The sequence below is a fragment of the Tripterygium wilfordii genome, chromosome 19 (assembly GCF_013401445.1).
Source record: "Tripterygium wilfordii isolate XIE 37 chromosome 19, ASM1340144v1, whole genome shotgun sequence".
NCBI lineage: Eukaryota > Viridiplantae > Streptophyta > Magnoliopsida > Celastrales > Celastraceae > Tripterygium > Tripterygium wilfordii.
Window position 1 is genome coordinate 3,151,471 of NC_052250.1, and position 17,216 is coordinate 3,168,686.

Genomic DNA, 17,216 nt, shown 5'->3' on the forward strand with positions numbered 1-17,216 from the left:
TGATGAAACTAGTATGCATACTTCCTCTTCCTAATTATTTCTCCTTTCTTGATTTTCTTTTCTTGGTTACCTCTCTTGCTATTTCTGGAAAACATTTACAGGTGCAGAGATGTATCACTATAGTATCACCAACACAAAAAATCCACTAAAATGATACCATTGAACCATGAAGACATGTAATGCAATCAAATTTACATTCCAACATTTGTATTATCATTTTATGAGGAAAATATATAAATTGAACACTAAATTGGATCCTCTGTTTAAAGTATTACTATTGTATCAGTTCAACGGAATACCAAAGAAAAATGTCATATCTGCACTAAAATTCACCAGTAAACAAATCAAAAATCCCTCAACCACTTACATTCCCACAAATTGATTGTTGATATCAATTTAATGAAATACACATTTAGTATCACTATAGTATCAATCATTTGCTGCAATTACAAAAGTTTCACTATAGTATCAGTTTACCAAAATTTCAAAAAAAAAGTAGCTTCTGCACCAGAAACAACATTAGTCAAACCAAAATTCAAAAATGTTGAAGGAAAATACATGAAAATTAACCACATGAAAACTTCAAATGAACAAAAATACCAGTATTGTATCAAAAGCCCTAACAGATTTCAACTAACCCTAACTAGCAAATGCACCAGAAATTAACCAAAATTTTCAAAAATCAAGACATATAAACATGATTTGAAAACGAACAAAGGCTTTCGGTGCACAAATTTCAGATAATATCACCAAAGTATCCATTAATCGAAAAAGCTTTGGGTATATAATATGCTAACCATTTTCCAGAAAATCAGTATAGTATCACTCAAGATTGAGAAAGAAGCGTCATTTTAGATGTGAAATCTCTGAAAATGGAGGTTTTAAGGTCTGAAAATCAATTTTTTTTACAGTTCGTGGAGAGAGAAAATCGTTGTGTGATGGAGAGAGAAAATCACAGTGTGAGGGGGAGGTTTCGTGGGAGAGATAATAAAATATGAGGTTATTTTGGTAAAAACAAGTCTCCATTAGACTTTTTTAAAATGATGTTTTAATGGTTGTCTTTTTTTACAAATAAGTATAATCTATTGTACCGGCCCCCAATTTTCCCATAGATCTAATATGGTTTCTCTCTCTTGTTACTTTCTCTCTATGTTACATCTCTCTCATCTCACTACTTCTTCTCTCTCTCATCACTACATCTCTCTCGTCACTACATCTTTCTCTATGATATTGCACATCTCTCTCTCTCTCTCTCATTACTACATCTCTCTCTCCTCTTTTTTTTTTGGTGGTTGTTTTGGTCCAAATATGACTAGGCATTGTGCGTCTCTGTGAGTGGAGTCCAACGGTGGCGGTGGTGTGACGAACTGTTTTCGGAATTAGCCTGATTTGAATTTTTTTCAAAACAGTAGCATAACCCGATCAATGTTACCATTTTAAAATAGTTACATTAGCCGACCAATGTTACTGTTTTAAAAACGGACATATCCGATGGCCATTTTGTATCGTATTGAACGATCCAAGGTGGATCGATCATGAGAATTCTCTAAAAGAGAAAAAAGTTACAAAGTTTGGTTGATTGATATCCAACTACTGGAAAAAGGGTAGGGCTAAATACACTTGCCCCAAAGACACAAAGGACCCTAGACTAAAATGATATTTACCAAACTAACACACTCAACACACCACAAATGAAACCCACGAACAATAACCCAACTCTTAAGTACATAATTTCTCAAGGTGGCTCCCATTGCTTGCGACGTGGTAGTTTAGACAACCTGATGCCTAACATGTATATGGCTGGGCATTTCGTGCTTCAATGAAGGGAGTCTAACGATAATGGTGGTATGACGAATCGTCGTCGAAATCGGTCGGATCTGGAATTTTTTCCAAATAGTAACATTGGCCGATCAATGTTACTGTTTTAAACAGCTATATCTGGTGGCCATTTTGGGTCATATCTAGTTGGGCATTGTGCGTCTCAGTGAGGGGAGTCCAACGGTAATGGTGGTGTAGCGAATCGTAGTCGAAATCGACTAGAGCTGAGGCTTTTGTCTTGCGATGGTCGCGACTTTTTGATGGTTTTTGGCCAAATGGACGGCCGTTGGTGGTGGTGGAAGGTCGGAGTATGTTCGTGGTGATGTGAGCTTCAATTTAAGTTGGATACCAATAGACAACAGTAGGGAGAGAATAGAGAAAGAGGAGAAATGTAGTTATTATGGGAGGAAGAAGACAAGAGTAAAAACATAATTAGCATACTAGTGGTACCTTAGAGGGATAAAGTTTTTTGGACTGCACTTAAGTGTCCAAAAGTTTCACAAATGGTACCGACCTGAAATTTTCCCTAAAATCAAACTTTGTTGGGCTTGTCTTTGATGGACAAGGTATTGGGCTTTGAGTTGTTTCTTCGTTGGGCTTCATTTGACTTGGGCTAATAGGTGCAAACCACTGCTGCACTGCACCCCACCAACCTTACATGCCATATCAACCAAATTCTATATCTACTGTGTTTCACTGCCACGTGTTGTTGCGTTAACCTCCGGCTGTCTTTTGATTTTGCCACAGGCTGTCATTGAAACGTCCTTTCCATATCAATTTTGTTTCATTTCTGGTAAAATTGATGCGCGACACTCTCTTTCAGAGAAGAGACTGCGAGACTATGTGGATTCGCTCGCTGACGATCTCAAGATCCTCTAGGGCTGCAATAGACGGAGAAGAGGTGCAGAGACGGCGACGACTCGCAGATGAATCGGGCGAGTTCCGCTCGGCCGAGTTAGGAAGCGTCGAAGATCGGACTGATTCATGGGGTGGAATGGTTCCAGAGTTGCTTGGCGAGATCATACGGAGAGTGGAAGCAAGTGAGGATCGGTGGCCCCAACGCCAAAACGTCGTCGCTTGTGCCTGCGTTTGCAAGAAGTGGAGAGAGGTAACCAAGGAGATCGCTACTTCGCCTCTGAATAGCCATAAAATCACTTTCCCTTCCAGCCTTAAACAGGTTACTTCACATTCTCCCATATCTTTTAGATCATCTATCTTAATCGCATTGAAATTTTGATTGCATGAATATGCTTCCTCTGAGCTTTGATTGAATTTAGGGTTGAGTATTTTAATGTGAGATTTGTAGGGCAGGGAATTGGGTAAGGATGCATGGGAGTTGGCTAATTATTTCGAGCATCGTGTTATAGAGATCAAGTCGTGGAATTTTTTACCGTTGGATGTCTTGGATTGTTTTACTGATTGTGGTATTGGGTATCTGATATTCATATTCCTTTTGGGTTGGTTTTATTTAATTGTGCTTAATGTTCCTAATTTCCAGAGTCGGTATTACGAACATAAAGTTAATTATAGTTTCAATTTGGTTGCTAAGAAAGCCGTGATTTGACTGGGACTCGAAAGTTTGAACCCGGAAATTATGTTACTTCATGCTTAAAATGAACTTTTGTCTTTTGGGGTGAAATTCTGGGCTCTTTTAAGTACTTGACTATGTAATTGCTTGGTATCGAATGAACAAAAGAAAAAGGGACAACATTCCACCTCTGCACTTCCATTGGAGACCTAACCTGATGAGAAACTAATAATTTCAGCACTTTCTGTCCTAACTTTTTTTTTTATTTTTTTATTTCTTATGTTTTCCTAGCGTGGAAATGTTAGAAATTAAGACAGAAGTAATGCATAACTGTATTAGATTTCATTGTTATCTAAATTTCGACCCTCATAAGTTTCCTTCTTGTTATAAGATAATGAGAGAGGTAGACAGTGGTTGTGCGTGTGGAAACCCTAGCTGGGCGTATTGCTGATACCCTCCATCATGCGACATATATATATATATATATATATATATATATTTGTATTTTTTTATAACTCATGGATATCTGATTTATTTTAATTTTTAATGATGTTATTTTCATTTAAAGTTCTCTAACCATGATGATACTTTGGAAAACTAATTAATTTTTTTCCTAGTTATTTTTTGAACGTGTTATGAATATATATTTTCAGTCTAAGATATATAGGATTTATAAACTTTTGTACCAATGCAGCCGGGTCCACGGGATTTTCCCCTTCAGTGTCTCATAAGTCGGAACAAGAAGACATCAACATTTTACCTGCATCTTGCCCATACTCCGTGTAAGTAATTATTTTTGGAGTTGCTTTTGAAATAAATAGAAAAATGTGGCGATAATCTGTGGATTAGACTTTCGCCGTATTCTTCTTTTGGGCTACAACCATATTCTTATTTTGTGACTGCGCTATTTTGACTAAATAACTTTTGGTAGCTCTCCCATTACTTATGTGGGGACAATATTGAAGATGTTGGTTTATTTAATGCTCATTTGGTCAGTTTGACTTTTTGGTTAGCCTCAGACTTTTGGTTATGTAAGGACAGCATTGAAGATGTTTGCCTGGATAATTTATTGCTCATTTTGGTCAACTTGACTTTTTTGCTAGCCTTAGATTTTTTTATTTGCTCACAGTAGAAGTTATTCCATGTTGGGTGCACATCTAGTCGATCTAGATGTTGGCTAATGCATAGTCTTAGAAGGACTATGACATTAGATCAATAGAATCTGGAGTCTCAAGGATCCACCTGCTGGCATGCAATTTACTGTTCTTTTCATGTTTCTGATGCAGAAGTATGATTTGAATAGTCAAATTTATCTTTTCTTATGTTACTTCAATTGGGCCCTTGTAATTTTAGTCCTGTAGAGGAGTTGATAACAAGGTTTAGAAAGCTACAGAAAATTAACAGATAGAGATGATAGACTTGTTATAACATGTATATCATATTCGTGATATATAAAAAGTCGGAGAAAGACTGAACAATGATATTTTGAACTAGAGCAAACAAAGGAAATGAAAAACTATGAATCTAATCATGCTAACATTATCAAAGATGTAGATGATAACTTCTTGTAGTGACTTAGAAATGAGAGGGATTTTGATGGGTTGCTCAATTGATACCACAGAGTGAGCCTTGGAGAATGCCTCATTTCTTTTGAGAATAGGAACAACTGCTATTAAAGACATAAAAGGAGGGCAGGATTAAGGAAGCTCTAAAGAGATTAAGCGCAAATAAAGTGGTGGTACTCGATGGAAGTCCTATTATAGTGTGGAAATGCACATGGAAGGGCATTGGTTGACAGTCCTTTAACCAAAATTTTAAGATCCATGAAGAGAAACATTTAGTACCTTTTTAATAAGAAACAAAGATTATATTTAGTATTGCAAAAATGATCAGGGATCATACTTTTGAGCCATGAAATTTTAAGAAAGAGTTATTTAACATTGTTTGACATTGGTATGTGGTGGTTTCAATGAACAAAGTTGGCCATATGTTGGGGGGCGGTTATATCGATCAAGCTGGTTGTTCCTGTAATCCAATAGTGCTTCTAGGCGAAGAGCTGACGATAGAGAGAAAGGAGTAGCATATTAGTTATCCTTCTTGCTTTTCCCTTGCTTTCTCCCTCATGTAGTAAGGAATTGAGAGGCAGGAAGCCAACCCCCAAGTGGATAGATATAGATCTTAGGGCATCTCAAGCTCTTGCTTTCAGAGCTGATGTGCTGTCCTCTGTGGAAGCTATATCCATTCTAAGGGTACGTTTGGACAAAAAAATAGAGAGGGATAGATCTTTACTTAGTTTATGTTGATTTGGAGAAGACATCTGATAGAGTTTCTAGTGGATGTAACATGGCGTGGTACTTCAACAAGTAAAGTACTCGGCTAAATTAACATGACTAAGTGTATGGAAAAAGGATGGAAAAAGGAATTGTTAATGTATGGGCAAGTGGATCATCTACAGAACAATTCTCAACAGAATAGTTCAATGCGAAGGCCTGCATTAAGCCTTTTCTTTTTTGCCGAGCTTTCAAGATTCATGACATCCGTTGCAGATGAAGTCCCTTGACATATGTTGTTCATTAAAAGAAATTGTCTCAGTGGATGAGACAAGATTGTTAGTTAGTTTGAAGTCGGAAACCTGGTGACAGGCTTTATAGTTAGTAGGACTAACACATAATATGACTATTTGTTTTAATGAAATCAAAGTCTTGGTTGCGATAGTGTTTTTTCTTTTATATTTCTGCGCTGGAGAGTCTCTTAATAGGGAATTGCCTAAAGATTTAAGAGAGAATTGAAGACAGTTGACTAGTTGAGTTCTATATTTGCCTTGAAGTTTTGGGACTTTCTTCTTCTGACATGGAAATTTTGAGGGTGGGTCTCCTTTAGATTGTTATAATCTACATGGCATGATTAGATTGTTGATATTTGCTAGTCATGTGAGAACTTATTTGAAAATGGAAAATAATTTTTTTATCAGAGTCTAGCTGATAAAAGAACCTAGTTTGCTCTGAAATGTTCATTTAAAGTTTTGGAAAACTTTTCAATGTGATAGTTTCCTAACACAATTGTCAGCTTTTGAATATATTGGTAGTTTTCTGTCTGACACATCCTTTGACAGGAAAAAAAATCAGTTTTGCGTTGTTAGAATAAACATGTGGTACAGTGGTAGAGTTGCAGGGGCGCAACCAAAGATCATAGGTTAAATTCTTGAAAACAGCATTTCCACATATTATTTGGGGGTTAAGGTGTACATACATCCTGTCTATCTTCGATCTCGTCCACTGCGAGAGCCTTGTGCACATGAGTTATTTACCTTTACCTGCATTGGATAAACAGAGTGAATTACCTAATTCAAAGGCTCATCTTTAAAGGATTGTTGACTTATTATGAAATCTAAGTTACTTTTGGAGATCTATTTTAAAGAAGAAAGTTCAAAGTAGCATATGGCATTACATTGTTGATTACTTGATTGAATTTGAACTTCAAATTGTACTCTGCTAGTTGAAACAAAATTTGATAATAAGTTGACCACTTCATAGCAACTGAAGTGGTTAGAGATTGGAGGCTAATATGCTTTTGTTTTTTCCTTCGAAAGTAGTTTGTTAGTGAGTATGCTGCAGTTAGTTACATTTACTCATGTACAACTTGCATGATGTAAGTCAGTAACTGTAATACTCTGGATCAATTGAGGATTTTTGTTAACATAATTTGTTTCGTTCTCAGTGTTGACAGGCGAGGGAAAGTTCCTTCTTGCTGCACGAAGGTATAGGCGTCCGGGTAGCATTGAGTATGTGATATCACTTGATGCGGATGACATTTCCCAAGGAAGCAATGCTTATGTAGGAAAATTGTGGTATGTATCTCTAAACTTAGAAACTTATGTGGATTTTGGAAAAGAAAATAATCCTTTCCTTTGTTGCAACACAGTCTGGACTTTTCATGCTGAGTTCAAGCCTGTTTGATGTATCTGATCAGAAATTAGCGTGAAATTGCGGATTGTTTTTATTACTCTATACAGATTCATTCTCATAAAAATTATTACATACGAGCCTTTTCTTGCTTGTTGCGTTTTAACATATTTATTCCACTGCACAAAATTTATTGACATCATATTTCTATGGTCGGTTTTAAGTACCAAAATATAGAACTTCTGTGTATTTCTTCTTTTTCTGGTGGAAGCTTCCTTTTTTATGATAGTGAGTTTAGAACTGTCAAAGAGGATGATAGTATCCATCAAATGAATGTTTCCTATTTTCTTCCAATATATCTGGCAATGAAGAAGGTACCTCTTGGAAGAGTTCTTCGGTTAATGCTGGTGTAGAGATGAGCTGGTGGATAGGTTTAACTAATCTTGTGAGCTTTTTTATTTTCAGTTACCAGTAGTTATGTCTTAAATATAGTCTTAGAGTTAGAGATTTGAGATCGTATCATCATCAGTAGAAATTATTAGCTGAGTACCAGATAGCAGGATAAGGGTTTATGATATAACAAGAATTTAATTTCAAATTTCCTTGAACTTTGAATCTTATCTCTGAACCCTTGTGCAATGCAGTTCAGACTTTTATCGTACCAAGTTTAGAATCTATGACAGCCAGCCTCCACATAACGGTGCCAAGCCATCAAGCAGTAGAGCTAGCCGCCGATTTCCTAGCAAACAAATAAGCCCCCAAGTTTCAGCAGGCAATTTTGAGGTTGGACAAGTTTCTTATAAGTGCAACCTTTTAAAATCAAGAGGTCCAAGGAGGATGCTGTGTTCACTGAATTGCCATCAATCAGCTGAAATAGCCAGTGATAAACTTGCGGATGATTCAAAGATGAAGGAAGCAGAGCTTATTTCTTCGCATACGAACTTGATGAACAAAGCTCCGCGGTGGCATGAACATTTGCAGTGCTGGTGCTTGAATTTCCATGGTCGAGTGACTGTAGCTTCTGTTAAAAACTTTCAGCTGGTTGCAACAATGGACCAGAGCCAGCCAGGAGGGAAAGGAGATGGAGAAACTGTTCTCCTTCAGTTTGGAAAGGTAGAGGATGATTTGTTCACCATGGACTTTAGACAGCCCCTGTCAGCTTTTCTGGCATTTGCCATATGCCTCACCAGCTTTGGTACTAAACTGGCGTGCGAGTAACTTATTTGCTGTTTTATATAAGTTCAGGTGGATATTTCATTTCCAAGTGTTCTATTCTGCATGAGTTTATAAATTGGCTTATTGTATTTAATGACAGAATTTACAAATCATTTTAGTACCAAAATGTTTCATTGCCTACCAATTGGTTTTTTTTTATTAATCTTTCAAGTAGACATGTACTGCTACCATGAACATTCTCATGACAATAGGGCAAATGCAAGCTCAATGGGAAATGTCAAAATATATTATCGGCAAAAGTATTATCTTTGTCCTTATACTATCATGTTTTTCTCGATTCTATCCTTGAAGCATAAAATTACTCCTTTCTATCCTTAAACTATCAATTTGTACATCATTTCTGTCCCGAGTCAGATTTTTGGTGGTGACTCCGTCAAACCTACTGACATGGCATCCAAACTCCTGAGAGATTGACACGTGAATCAATTTTTTAAATTGATTTAGCCTTGAGTTATCACTGGAAATGTCAAAATAAGACTACTTGTCATTAAAACTCTTAAGAACTTTGGTAGAAGTTATCATACCATATCAATGGGATCAATGAAGCAACTATGAATCCTAATGATCATCCCCATTGTTACTCTTAGCATGACGAGTCTACAAGAAAATATAGTTAACAAAAACAAAAATTACAATATTTGATGAATAGCTTACAGATCAAAGCGTGAACATCCAACTAAATACCTTTGATTTCAAAGGGAAAGAAAAATAATCCATAAATGAAAGATGGAAAGGTTGCACCATGTAGTACTAAATTATAGCAAGCATTGACGTAACGTAGACATTCTGCGCATCAACATAGGGAGATTTGCAGAATTGATTCAACATAACATTAGACAGGATACCTAACAACACAGCTCCAATGCAAATGTCAGCTAAGAATCATTTACCAACCATTTCGCCAATTTGTTGCATGGCATTGATTTTTCATTGTTTCAAAGACGACCATAAATCATTATGTTATAACAGCAACCATCTTGGAAGCAACCATTTCTTAAAAAAAGTTACAAATATTGCTTAGAAATAAATTTCTCCAAAATCTATCTCAAGAGAGAAGAAAAAGTTTCACATTTAATCTTAAAGAACAGGAACAAGAATAACTAAAACTCACCAACACTCGATAGAATGAAACATTTGATTTCCAGAACAAAAAGAATAAAAGAGGAGCAAGAGTCCATAGATGGAAAAGATGTGAAATGTAGGAGGATATTAAGTATTACATATATCAACAACATTGTAGAGAAATTGCAAATCAACTTACAATGTCTTCACAAATATGATTTTAATATATCACTGGATAGGATATCTATAAACATGGTTGCAGTTGACGCGTCAGCTGAGAACCCTTTGCCAACCATTTCCGCAAGAAGTTTCTTTGCCATTGATGTATCTTTATTATGGAGATGACCTTGAATTATTGCATTATAAGAGGAACTCTCGGGTAAGCAACCACCCTCTTCAATTTTTCTAAACAATTCATATGCTTCGCTGCAATACCCTTCCTTGCAAAGTCCTTTAATCATTACATTGTATGTACAAGCATTAGGTCGGAAACCTTTAATAAAGAGGCCAGAAAATACCTTCCTGGCAACATGAAGCCTCCCCATTCGACACATACCATCGATAAGGACAGTATAAGTTGTGATATCAGGCTCTATACTACCTTCATGCATTTTCTTGATTAGTGCAATTGCCTCATCAAAACATCCATGTTTACACAAGCCATCAAGCAGAGCTGAGTAAGTAACTACATCAGGGGTCTGGCCACGAGCAACCATCTCCCTAACAAGATTTTGAGCAAGCCCAAGCTGCCCTACTTTGCATAATCCATTTATAAGGGTAGTGTACGATATGACGTTAGCGCACAATCCCCTTCGAGACATTTCATTTAAGAGTCTTAATGCCTCATCTACCTTTTTAGTCTTACAATATCCATTCATTAAAATGCTATAAGTAAACACATCGGGCTTACAACCCTTATCAACCATCAAATTGAACACTTTTGTTGCCTCATCAATTTTTCCTTGCAAAATATATCCATCCATCAAGGTACTATATGTGATAACATTCGGCTCCAAGCCATAATCAATCATCTTTTCCAAAGCAACCTGAGCCTCCAAAGCCCTGCCTTCTTTACAAAGATTATTAATCAATATATTAAAAGTAACTAGGTCTGGGCTGATGTCCCTACCCAACATTTCATTCCACATTCTCACTACCTCATTCCAGTGGCCTGAATTGCAAGCACCTTGAATTAAGGAATGGTAAGTGACAATTGTAGGTGAAATGCCTTTTTGCACCATTTTAGAATACAAATTTAAAGCTCCAATAAACAATTTAACCCTGCATAGGCTATCAATGATTGTAGTATATGTTACCACATCAGGCATATAACCCCTATCTTCCATCTTCTCAAGCAAGCAAATAGCATCATTGGTCCTGCCTGCTCTACACAAGCCATTTATTAGCGAGTTGCAGGTAATTACATTAGGCTGAAAACCATTATCCACAATGTCAACAAACAATCTTGCGGCACGGGCAACATTACCCTCTCTAGACAATCCATTGATAAGGGTGGTGAGTGTTACGATATTGGGTGATAGGCCGAGTTTAAAGGTTTTGCCAAGAACAGAGAAACCATAATCCACGCGATGTAGGCGGCAGAAACAATTGATCAATATACTCAAGCTATGAAGATTATGTCGAATTCCCATTAGTTCCATATCTCTGGAAAGCAAAACCACAGTGCAAAAATGTTTCATTCTCACAATCGCACTGAATAGCTGACCAAATTCAACAATGGAAGGTTGGGGATGCAGAAAAACCATTTGATTATACAAAGCAACAGCATCATCTATTGTATTCAATTCAGTGCATAGATTCTTTACGGCGAATTTGGGGGTTGAAGCTTGAGAAGAGAAAGAGACAAATTTCGTAAGATTACCAGTTTCTCCGAGACGAAGAGCACAACAAATGTTTCTCCTTCTCCGCAGCATTGTCGTTGTGGTCTTCAATTTCTCCACCTCTGCCTTCTCGGTAGTTTTGATGCGAGAGGGTAAACAACGTTGGTTCTATTGATTATTAATAAATCCTATTGTTGAGTCGGGTAACGGGTAACCGGGTTTGGGTTTTCTGAAATTTCAAATTCAGATAATTTTAGGGTTAAAATTGTAAATAAGATTGTAATATTGATGGCGACAAAACGTGGTTCTGTTAACACAACTCCCTCCCAAACATAGAGTATGAGATATCGTTTAAACATATATGGACATGAAAGTGTAGTTGTTTATGCTTTGTCTAGGGTGACTGGTACGTCAACATTACAGAACAGCCAGTTATTCCATCTGTGGTGGAATGAAAAACCATCTCCAATCCTTATCTTAGGTGGATGGATGACTTGAGAAGGCATCTTGAACAAGATGTTTGGATTTTAGAGAAAATGCAGGAAGTAAGAGCTTTGAAGAATTCTGATGTGCAGTCTACTTATTATGTGGATAATGGTTTTCTCAAATATAAGTCTAGGATTGTTCTAAACCCTACATCTGGGACGGAAAGAGGTTTTTACTGATAGGGTATGAAGAGAGATATCAAGGATATGGTGGCTGTTTGTTCCATTTGTCAACAGCACAAGTATGAGACAATGTCTCCTCCCGGACTTTACGTTTGCCAATTCCCAAGCTAATATGGCAGGATATCAGCATGAATTTTATAAATGTACTACCCAATTACAAAGGTAGGACAATAGTTATGGTGGTAGTTGACAGACTTACAAAGTATAGCCATTTTGTTGTGTTCTCATCCCTATATAGCTGCTGGAGTTGTTCATTTGTTCATTGAACATATTTTCAAGGTACATGGGATGCCTGCCACTACAATTAGTGACAGAGATCCAATCCTTTTTAGTGCTTTTTTAAAGGAGTTTTCTCATTTGCAGGGGTCTAAGTTGTGCATGATTTCAGGCTACCATCCACAAACTGATGGTCAAACAAAAGTAGTGAATAGGTGTTTGAAAACTGACCTAAGGTGTTTTCCTAGCCTACAGCCAAGACAATGGGTTTGGGGGCTACCATGGGTAAATGGAGCTACAACACTGCTTATCACACAATCGCAAAGGCAACTCCATTTGAGTTGGTGTATAATTGTCAGCCTTCTCATGCCATTACATATGAATTGGAAACAACCAAATTAGATGTGCTGGAGAAATGCTTGCTAGAAAGGGATAATATAATATGCTGGACATGCTCAGGCATAATCTCCAATTAGCCCAAGTAAGAATACAAAACCAGGCCAACAAGCATTGGTCTGAAAGGGAGTTTGCGGCGGGTGATCTTGTTTTTGATCATCCGACATGGGATTGTTATTGTCTTTTGTGTAGAGATGAGCTGGTGGATAGGTTTAACTAATCTTGTGAGCTTTTTTATTTTCAGTTACCAGTAGTTATATGTCTTAATATAGTTTTAGAGATTTGAGATGGAAATCATTAGCTGAGTAGCAGATAGCAGGATAAGGGCTTATGATATAGCTAGAATTTAATTGGAACGATGCATATGTTTCAGTGATGAAATGTTGAAAACTTTTTTAAGAGAACTCCATATAGACTCATAATCTTTGTTTTTCTTATATTGGTTCTGTGAACATTAAAATAAACTAATGAACAAAACAAAAAGTGATATTTTAGGTATTCCACCATGGAGTGAAAGTAATATGTGATCAATATGATGAAAGATGACACATATCACAATTACAAGTAATAATGGGTCTTAGATACATAACCTGCCACATTCTCATAACCATCTCAATTTTAGAGATAGTAAATGCCGCATTCTTAAAACTATGACATTTTCGAAAGGCTCACAAACCATATTCATTAGCTAGTGCTGAGTATGATCTCTCATGTCATTTCATTCTTTTACCACCAATGGTGCGTTTGGTACGGGGGGTAATGGGGTGTAATGGTTACAAGGGTAATTAAATTTTAAATTTACTTGTGTTTGTTATGTCAGTATAACTTTTATTCCTGTAATAAATTTTAGTAATTGAGCTTATTTTTTACACATAAAGTTTACTAGTGGGGGGACCTGGGTAATAAAAAGTAATGAGAAGTTTTACTCCAACCTATTACCACTTTAAATAAAAAATTCTAAAAGCCCGTAAGTTATATATACACATATATATTATATATTATATATATGTATATATATAATATAATTGTATATAATACTTAAACTTAAATGAACAATACTCTAATATGACCTAAATCTCCCATCAATCACTATTTCTCTCAGCTTCAGGTTTATATAATTGTATAAGGTAAAATGAGGATGGTGTACTTAATTATTTGATGTCCAATTGTGTGTTTGCAAGTTGTGCAATTTGAAAATAAATATAAAAAACTCAGAAGAAAATGAGGTGTGTGTTTTTTTAATCATATATGCCATTCTCCCAAAATATCTTGTCATCTGGGTTAATCTTGGCCTCAAAGAATTATAATTTATTAGAAAGTTTAAGTATGAAATAGTGATTGATGGGAGATTTAGGTCATATTAGAGTATTTATATAATATATAATATATAATATACAATTATATATAATTATATAATTGTATATAATTATATAATATACAATTATATAATACTTAAACTTAATTGTATATACACTTAAATGAACAATACTTTCTCTCAGCTTCAGGTTTATATAATTGTATAGATATAGATTACATTACAAATTTGTAATTTTTATTCTTTGTTAGCTAATGCGATGATATTAGTTGTTGTATAGTGTATACTGATGCAGGCATCGTGAAGAAAGGAACAGTCTACGTATATCTAATGATTCGTGAAAATTAAATTTATGACTTCAACACTTTATTGTTTCTAAAATAATACCAATGTCGATCATTGGAAACAAAAGCTGGCCTCAACTTTGCAATTTTATTCAACTCCAAGAAAATAGCATTCATATTTGTTGAGGGTTATAACCTTAAATAGTAAACAGGATAAAACTCAAGTCAATTGGAAAAAAAAGTCAAAAGGAAATAACAATACTCATAAAACCAAAATAGCCATTTGAAAGCAACAATGCAATTTTCAACTCAATCTGACACGGTTGATGATGACTTTATTTGCCATTATACCCCTCAATCACCATGTCAATCAAAATTCTCCATAAATACAACATCAATACGATTCACGGTCGTTGGCATTGGTACTTTACTAGAAATGACTAGGGGATTTAGTAATTTCTCCCACCATCTGTAAAGCAATACGCGGCTGATACTGTGCTATCTGTCACAAATTCAATAGTAATTTAATTTTTAGGTTCGGAAGAGAGAGTTTTCAATAAATGTAAGCTCAAACTATAATAGCAATATTGTGTTGAAGATGGAGTATTTACATTATGACCAGACATTAAAATCCAATAGAAAGTAAAGTTTTCATATTTTCTTCGAAATCCTTTAGTTATTGTCATGTCATTTTTGTCATATATTGGATCACGATCCAAGTTTAAATAAGATTCCAAGCCATTCCACCTGATTCATATGCAATATTCATTAAATAATAATAAAAGAACGTAATTTTTACTCGATGAAGATATAAATTTAATTTTTACCTAAGTTTCTCGACCCATGCTTCTGCTCCTTTGGTTGAGCATATGAGATCAAGCTATCACAATAGTAACTTTAATTATGAGTTACCAATAATAAATCTATAACCAATGAATAAAAAAATGAAAATAATTTGTACTTGTCCATTGTATACGGTGACACTCACGCCTTTCGCTAACAACTCGTCAACCTGCAAAAAAAAATTAACGAATTTAATGTAAGAATTAAAAGTAACATAAGAGAGTTATTATATTGGATTACTTAATTACTCCTACAATATTATGGATATTTACCTCGTCAATTCTAGGTTTCATGAACTCTTCACGAAAGGCATTACGAAATTTTTCGATTTGTTCTTTCCAACTATTCATGAACAAAGCATATATCAGCCCAGCCATTTGTCTGATGATATAAGTCATGATTAATTAACATAAAATATACACATTAATATTTTAACTTACATTATATCCTCAGGAATAATGTTTAGTTTCTTTCTAATAAAGCCATTCATTAAGCCAGGAATGTCAAAACTGATGCCCTTAGTACCACGATCCGCCAATAAATCATAGAAACTCTGTATTATTTATGTGATTAATTGTAGTTAACAAATATATATAAACGTATGTATATATGTGTGTATGTGAACTACGAAACGTACCACATCATTACTGTGCTCAAGAATTATATTTTGTAGATCATCTGATGTTAAAGCTGCATTTTTATATTCATGTTTCTCAAGATGGTCCTTTATTTTTTTAGCCAAACTGCCATCATAAATGGAACCGTATGTTAAACTAAACCACTATGATAAATTTATATGCACAAGATGTTTAGTAGATTGTTTAGAAATTCAAAATTACTAAACTCGTTTGATTTCTTTAAACCCTTGTTGTCGAGACGAGACATATCTTTTAGAAGAGGTCCCCATGAAAACTGCATTTTAGTTCATAGATTAATCCATTAGTGTCCGAAAGATTATTGAGCAATAATATTGTGTAAATAGTTTCTACTTTTTACCTACCACAAAATCTTCAGGAGAAATCTAGCTGTCTCCTAAAACAACTCCTGTAATTAATATGAAACAATAATATTTATACTAGACTTAGGCTTGATAGTAGTTAAGTGAATTCGTATATATGTTACCGCCAAGTGTAAGCGTTAACTCTTTGTCATGAATAGCTTTAACAATTGCTAAACCAAGAGTAACTGTAATTTTTCCTCCATATGACTCTCCGAATATAAAAAGAGTACTTTTCTGGAGGAATTCAAATCTGTTGAAGAGATTCTTCAACAAGAAAAGTAACTCAGTTGCTGCCTCTTCATCACTTGTAGCCAACAAGGTGTCATCATCGACGTAACTGAAGCCTGTTTCGACTGGACTATCCTAAATTTCATATTCACTATAAGTAGTTACTTTTTCTATATATTTGGAATGCATTTTTTGGAGAGGGGTGAAAAAAGAATCAAAGTATTAAAATTATACCACAAATAAGAGATCTGCTTTTCGAAGCCACGTATATTGACGAGCCTTTAAATGTTGATCTAATGGTCCTATATCTAAGAAATTTCCAATTGCAACTCCTGAACCTCCCTGATAATATATCAAATTCAATACAAAGTTATTCACACTATGAACTTGAATTGCAACTTAATTTTTGGCTTATGTTTTCCCAAGAGGATACTTACCGGGCCTCCTTGAAGCCATAAAATTATTGGCCATATTGCGGATGGATCTTCACCTTTGTAAGAACTCTTATAATGCCATCAGAATAAATGGACCTCTATATATCGTAGTAGAGTAAAAAATATATAATAATTTATAAATAAAAGAGATTGAATAGCGTACCAAAATTAAAATATTAACATACTGTTTAGAACTTCAACATAACCCCATGTTTCTAATCGTTGATCACAACTTGTTGTAGTTGTTGTTGCAACAGTCCTATATGAATGTTGTAAAGTGAATGAAAATACAAGGAACAGGCATACAAGGGAAGGTTTCTCCATCTCAATTATGTTCAAGAGGAATTTGTTAATTTTATACATATACTCGAAATTAAAACTTAGTACACCCAATCACTTGGTAAAATAGTACCTTTGTGACTAGTTTGGTAGGGGTGTCCACGGA

At 35.2% G+C, this 17,216-nt stretch overlaps 4 protein-coding genes across 5 annotated transcripts; 1 reads left to right on the forward strand and 3 right to left on the reverse strand.

Moving 5' to 3' along the window:
- Nucleotides 1–2,596: 2,596 nt before the first annotated feature.
- LOC119986113 (tubby-like F-box protein 7) lies at nt 2,597–8,608 on the forward strand. Its single transcript, XM_038830665.1, has 4 exons — nt 2,597–2,995; nt 4,041–4,128; nt 7,064–7,193; nt 7,893–8,608. Exons 1-4 carry the CDS (start codon nt 2,621–2,623, stop codon nt 8,464–8,466), a joined length of 1,167 nt encoding a protein of 388 aa, XP_038686593.1. The 5' UTR covers nt 2,597–2,620; the 3' UTR covers nt 8,467–8,608.
- A 993-nt stretch (nt 8,609–9,601) lies between these two features.
- On the reverse strand, nt 9,602–11,537 carry LOC119985234 (putative pentatricopeptide repeat-containing protein At1g12700, mitochondrial). The gene has a single exon (XM_038829465.1). It carries the CDS (start codon nt 11,478–11,480, stop codon nt 9,753–9,755), a length of 1,728 nt encoding a protein of 575 aa, XP_038685393.1. The 5' UTR covers nt 11,481–11,537; the 3' UTR covers nt 9,602–9,752.
- A 3,142-nt stretch (nt 11,538–14,679) lies between these two features.
- LOC119985898 (serine carboxypeptidase-like 51) lies at nt 14,680–16,322 on the reverse strand. 2 transcript variants are annotated; one of them, XM_038830355.1, is made up of 8 exons: nt 16,110–16,322; nt 15,954–16,021; nt 15,747–15,852; nt 15,550–15,662; nt 15,382–15,451; nt 15,228–15,278; nt 15,094–15,146; nt 14,680–15,013 (listed from the first exon to the last, which is right to left on the reverse strand). In XM_038830355.1, exons 2-8 carry the CDS (start codon nt 15,992–15,994, stop codon nt 14,791–14,793), a joined length of 657 nt encoding a protein of 218 aa, XP_038686283.1. In that variant the 5' UTR covers nt 15,995–16,021; nt 16,110–16,322; the 3' UTR covers nt 14,680–14,790. The 2 variants fall into 2 exon arrangements, with proteins under 2 accessions (XP_038686283.1, XP_038686282.1); XM_038830354.1 differs by having other exon boundaries at nt 15,954–16,322.
- LOC119985471 (serine carboxypeptidase-like 51) lies at nt 16,191–17,095 on the reverse strand. The gene is made up of 4 exons (XM_038829769.1): nt 16,957–17,095; nt 16,775–16,827; nt 16,572–16,679; nt 16,191–16,472 (listed from the first exon to the last, which is right to left on the reverse strand). Exons 1-4 carry the CDS (start codon nt 17,093–17,095, stop codon nt 16,191–16,193), a joined length of 582 nt encoding a protein of 193 aa, XP_038685697.1.
- Nucleotides 17,096–17,216: the final 121 nt, after the last annotated feature.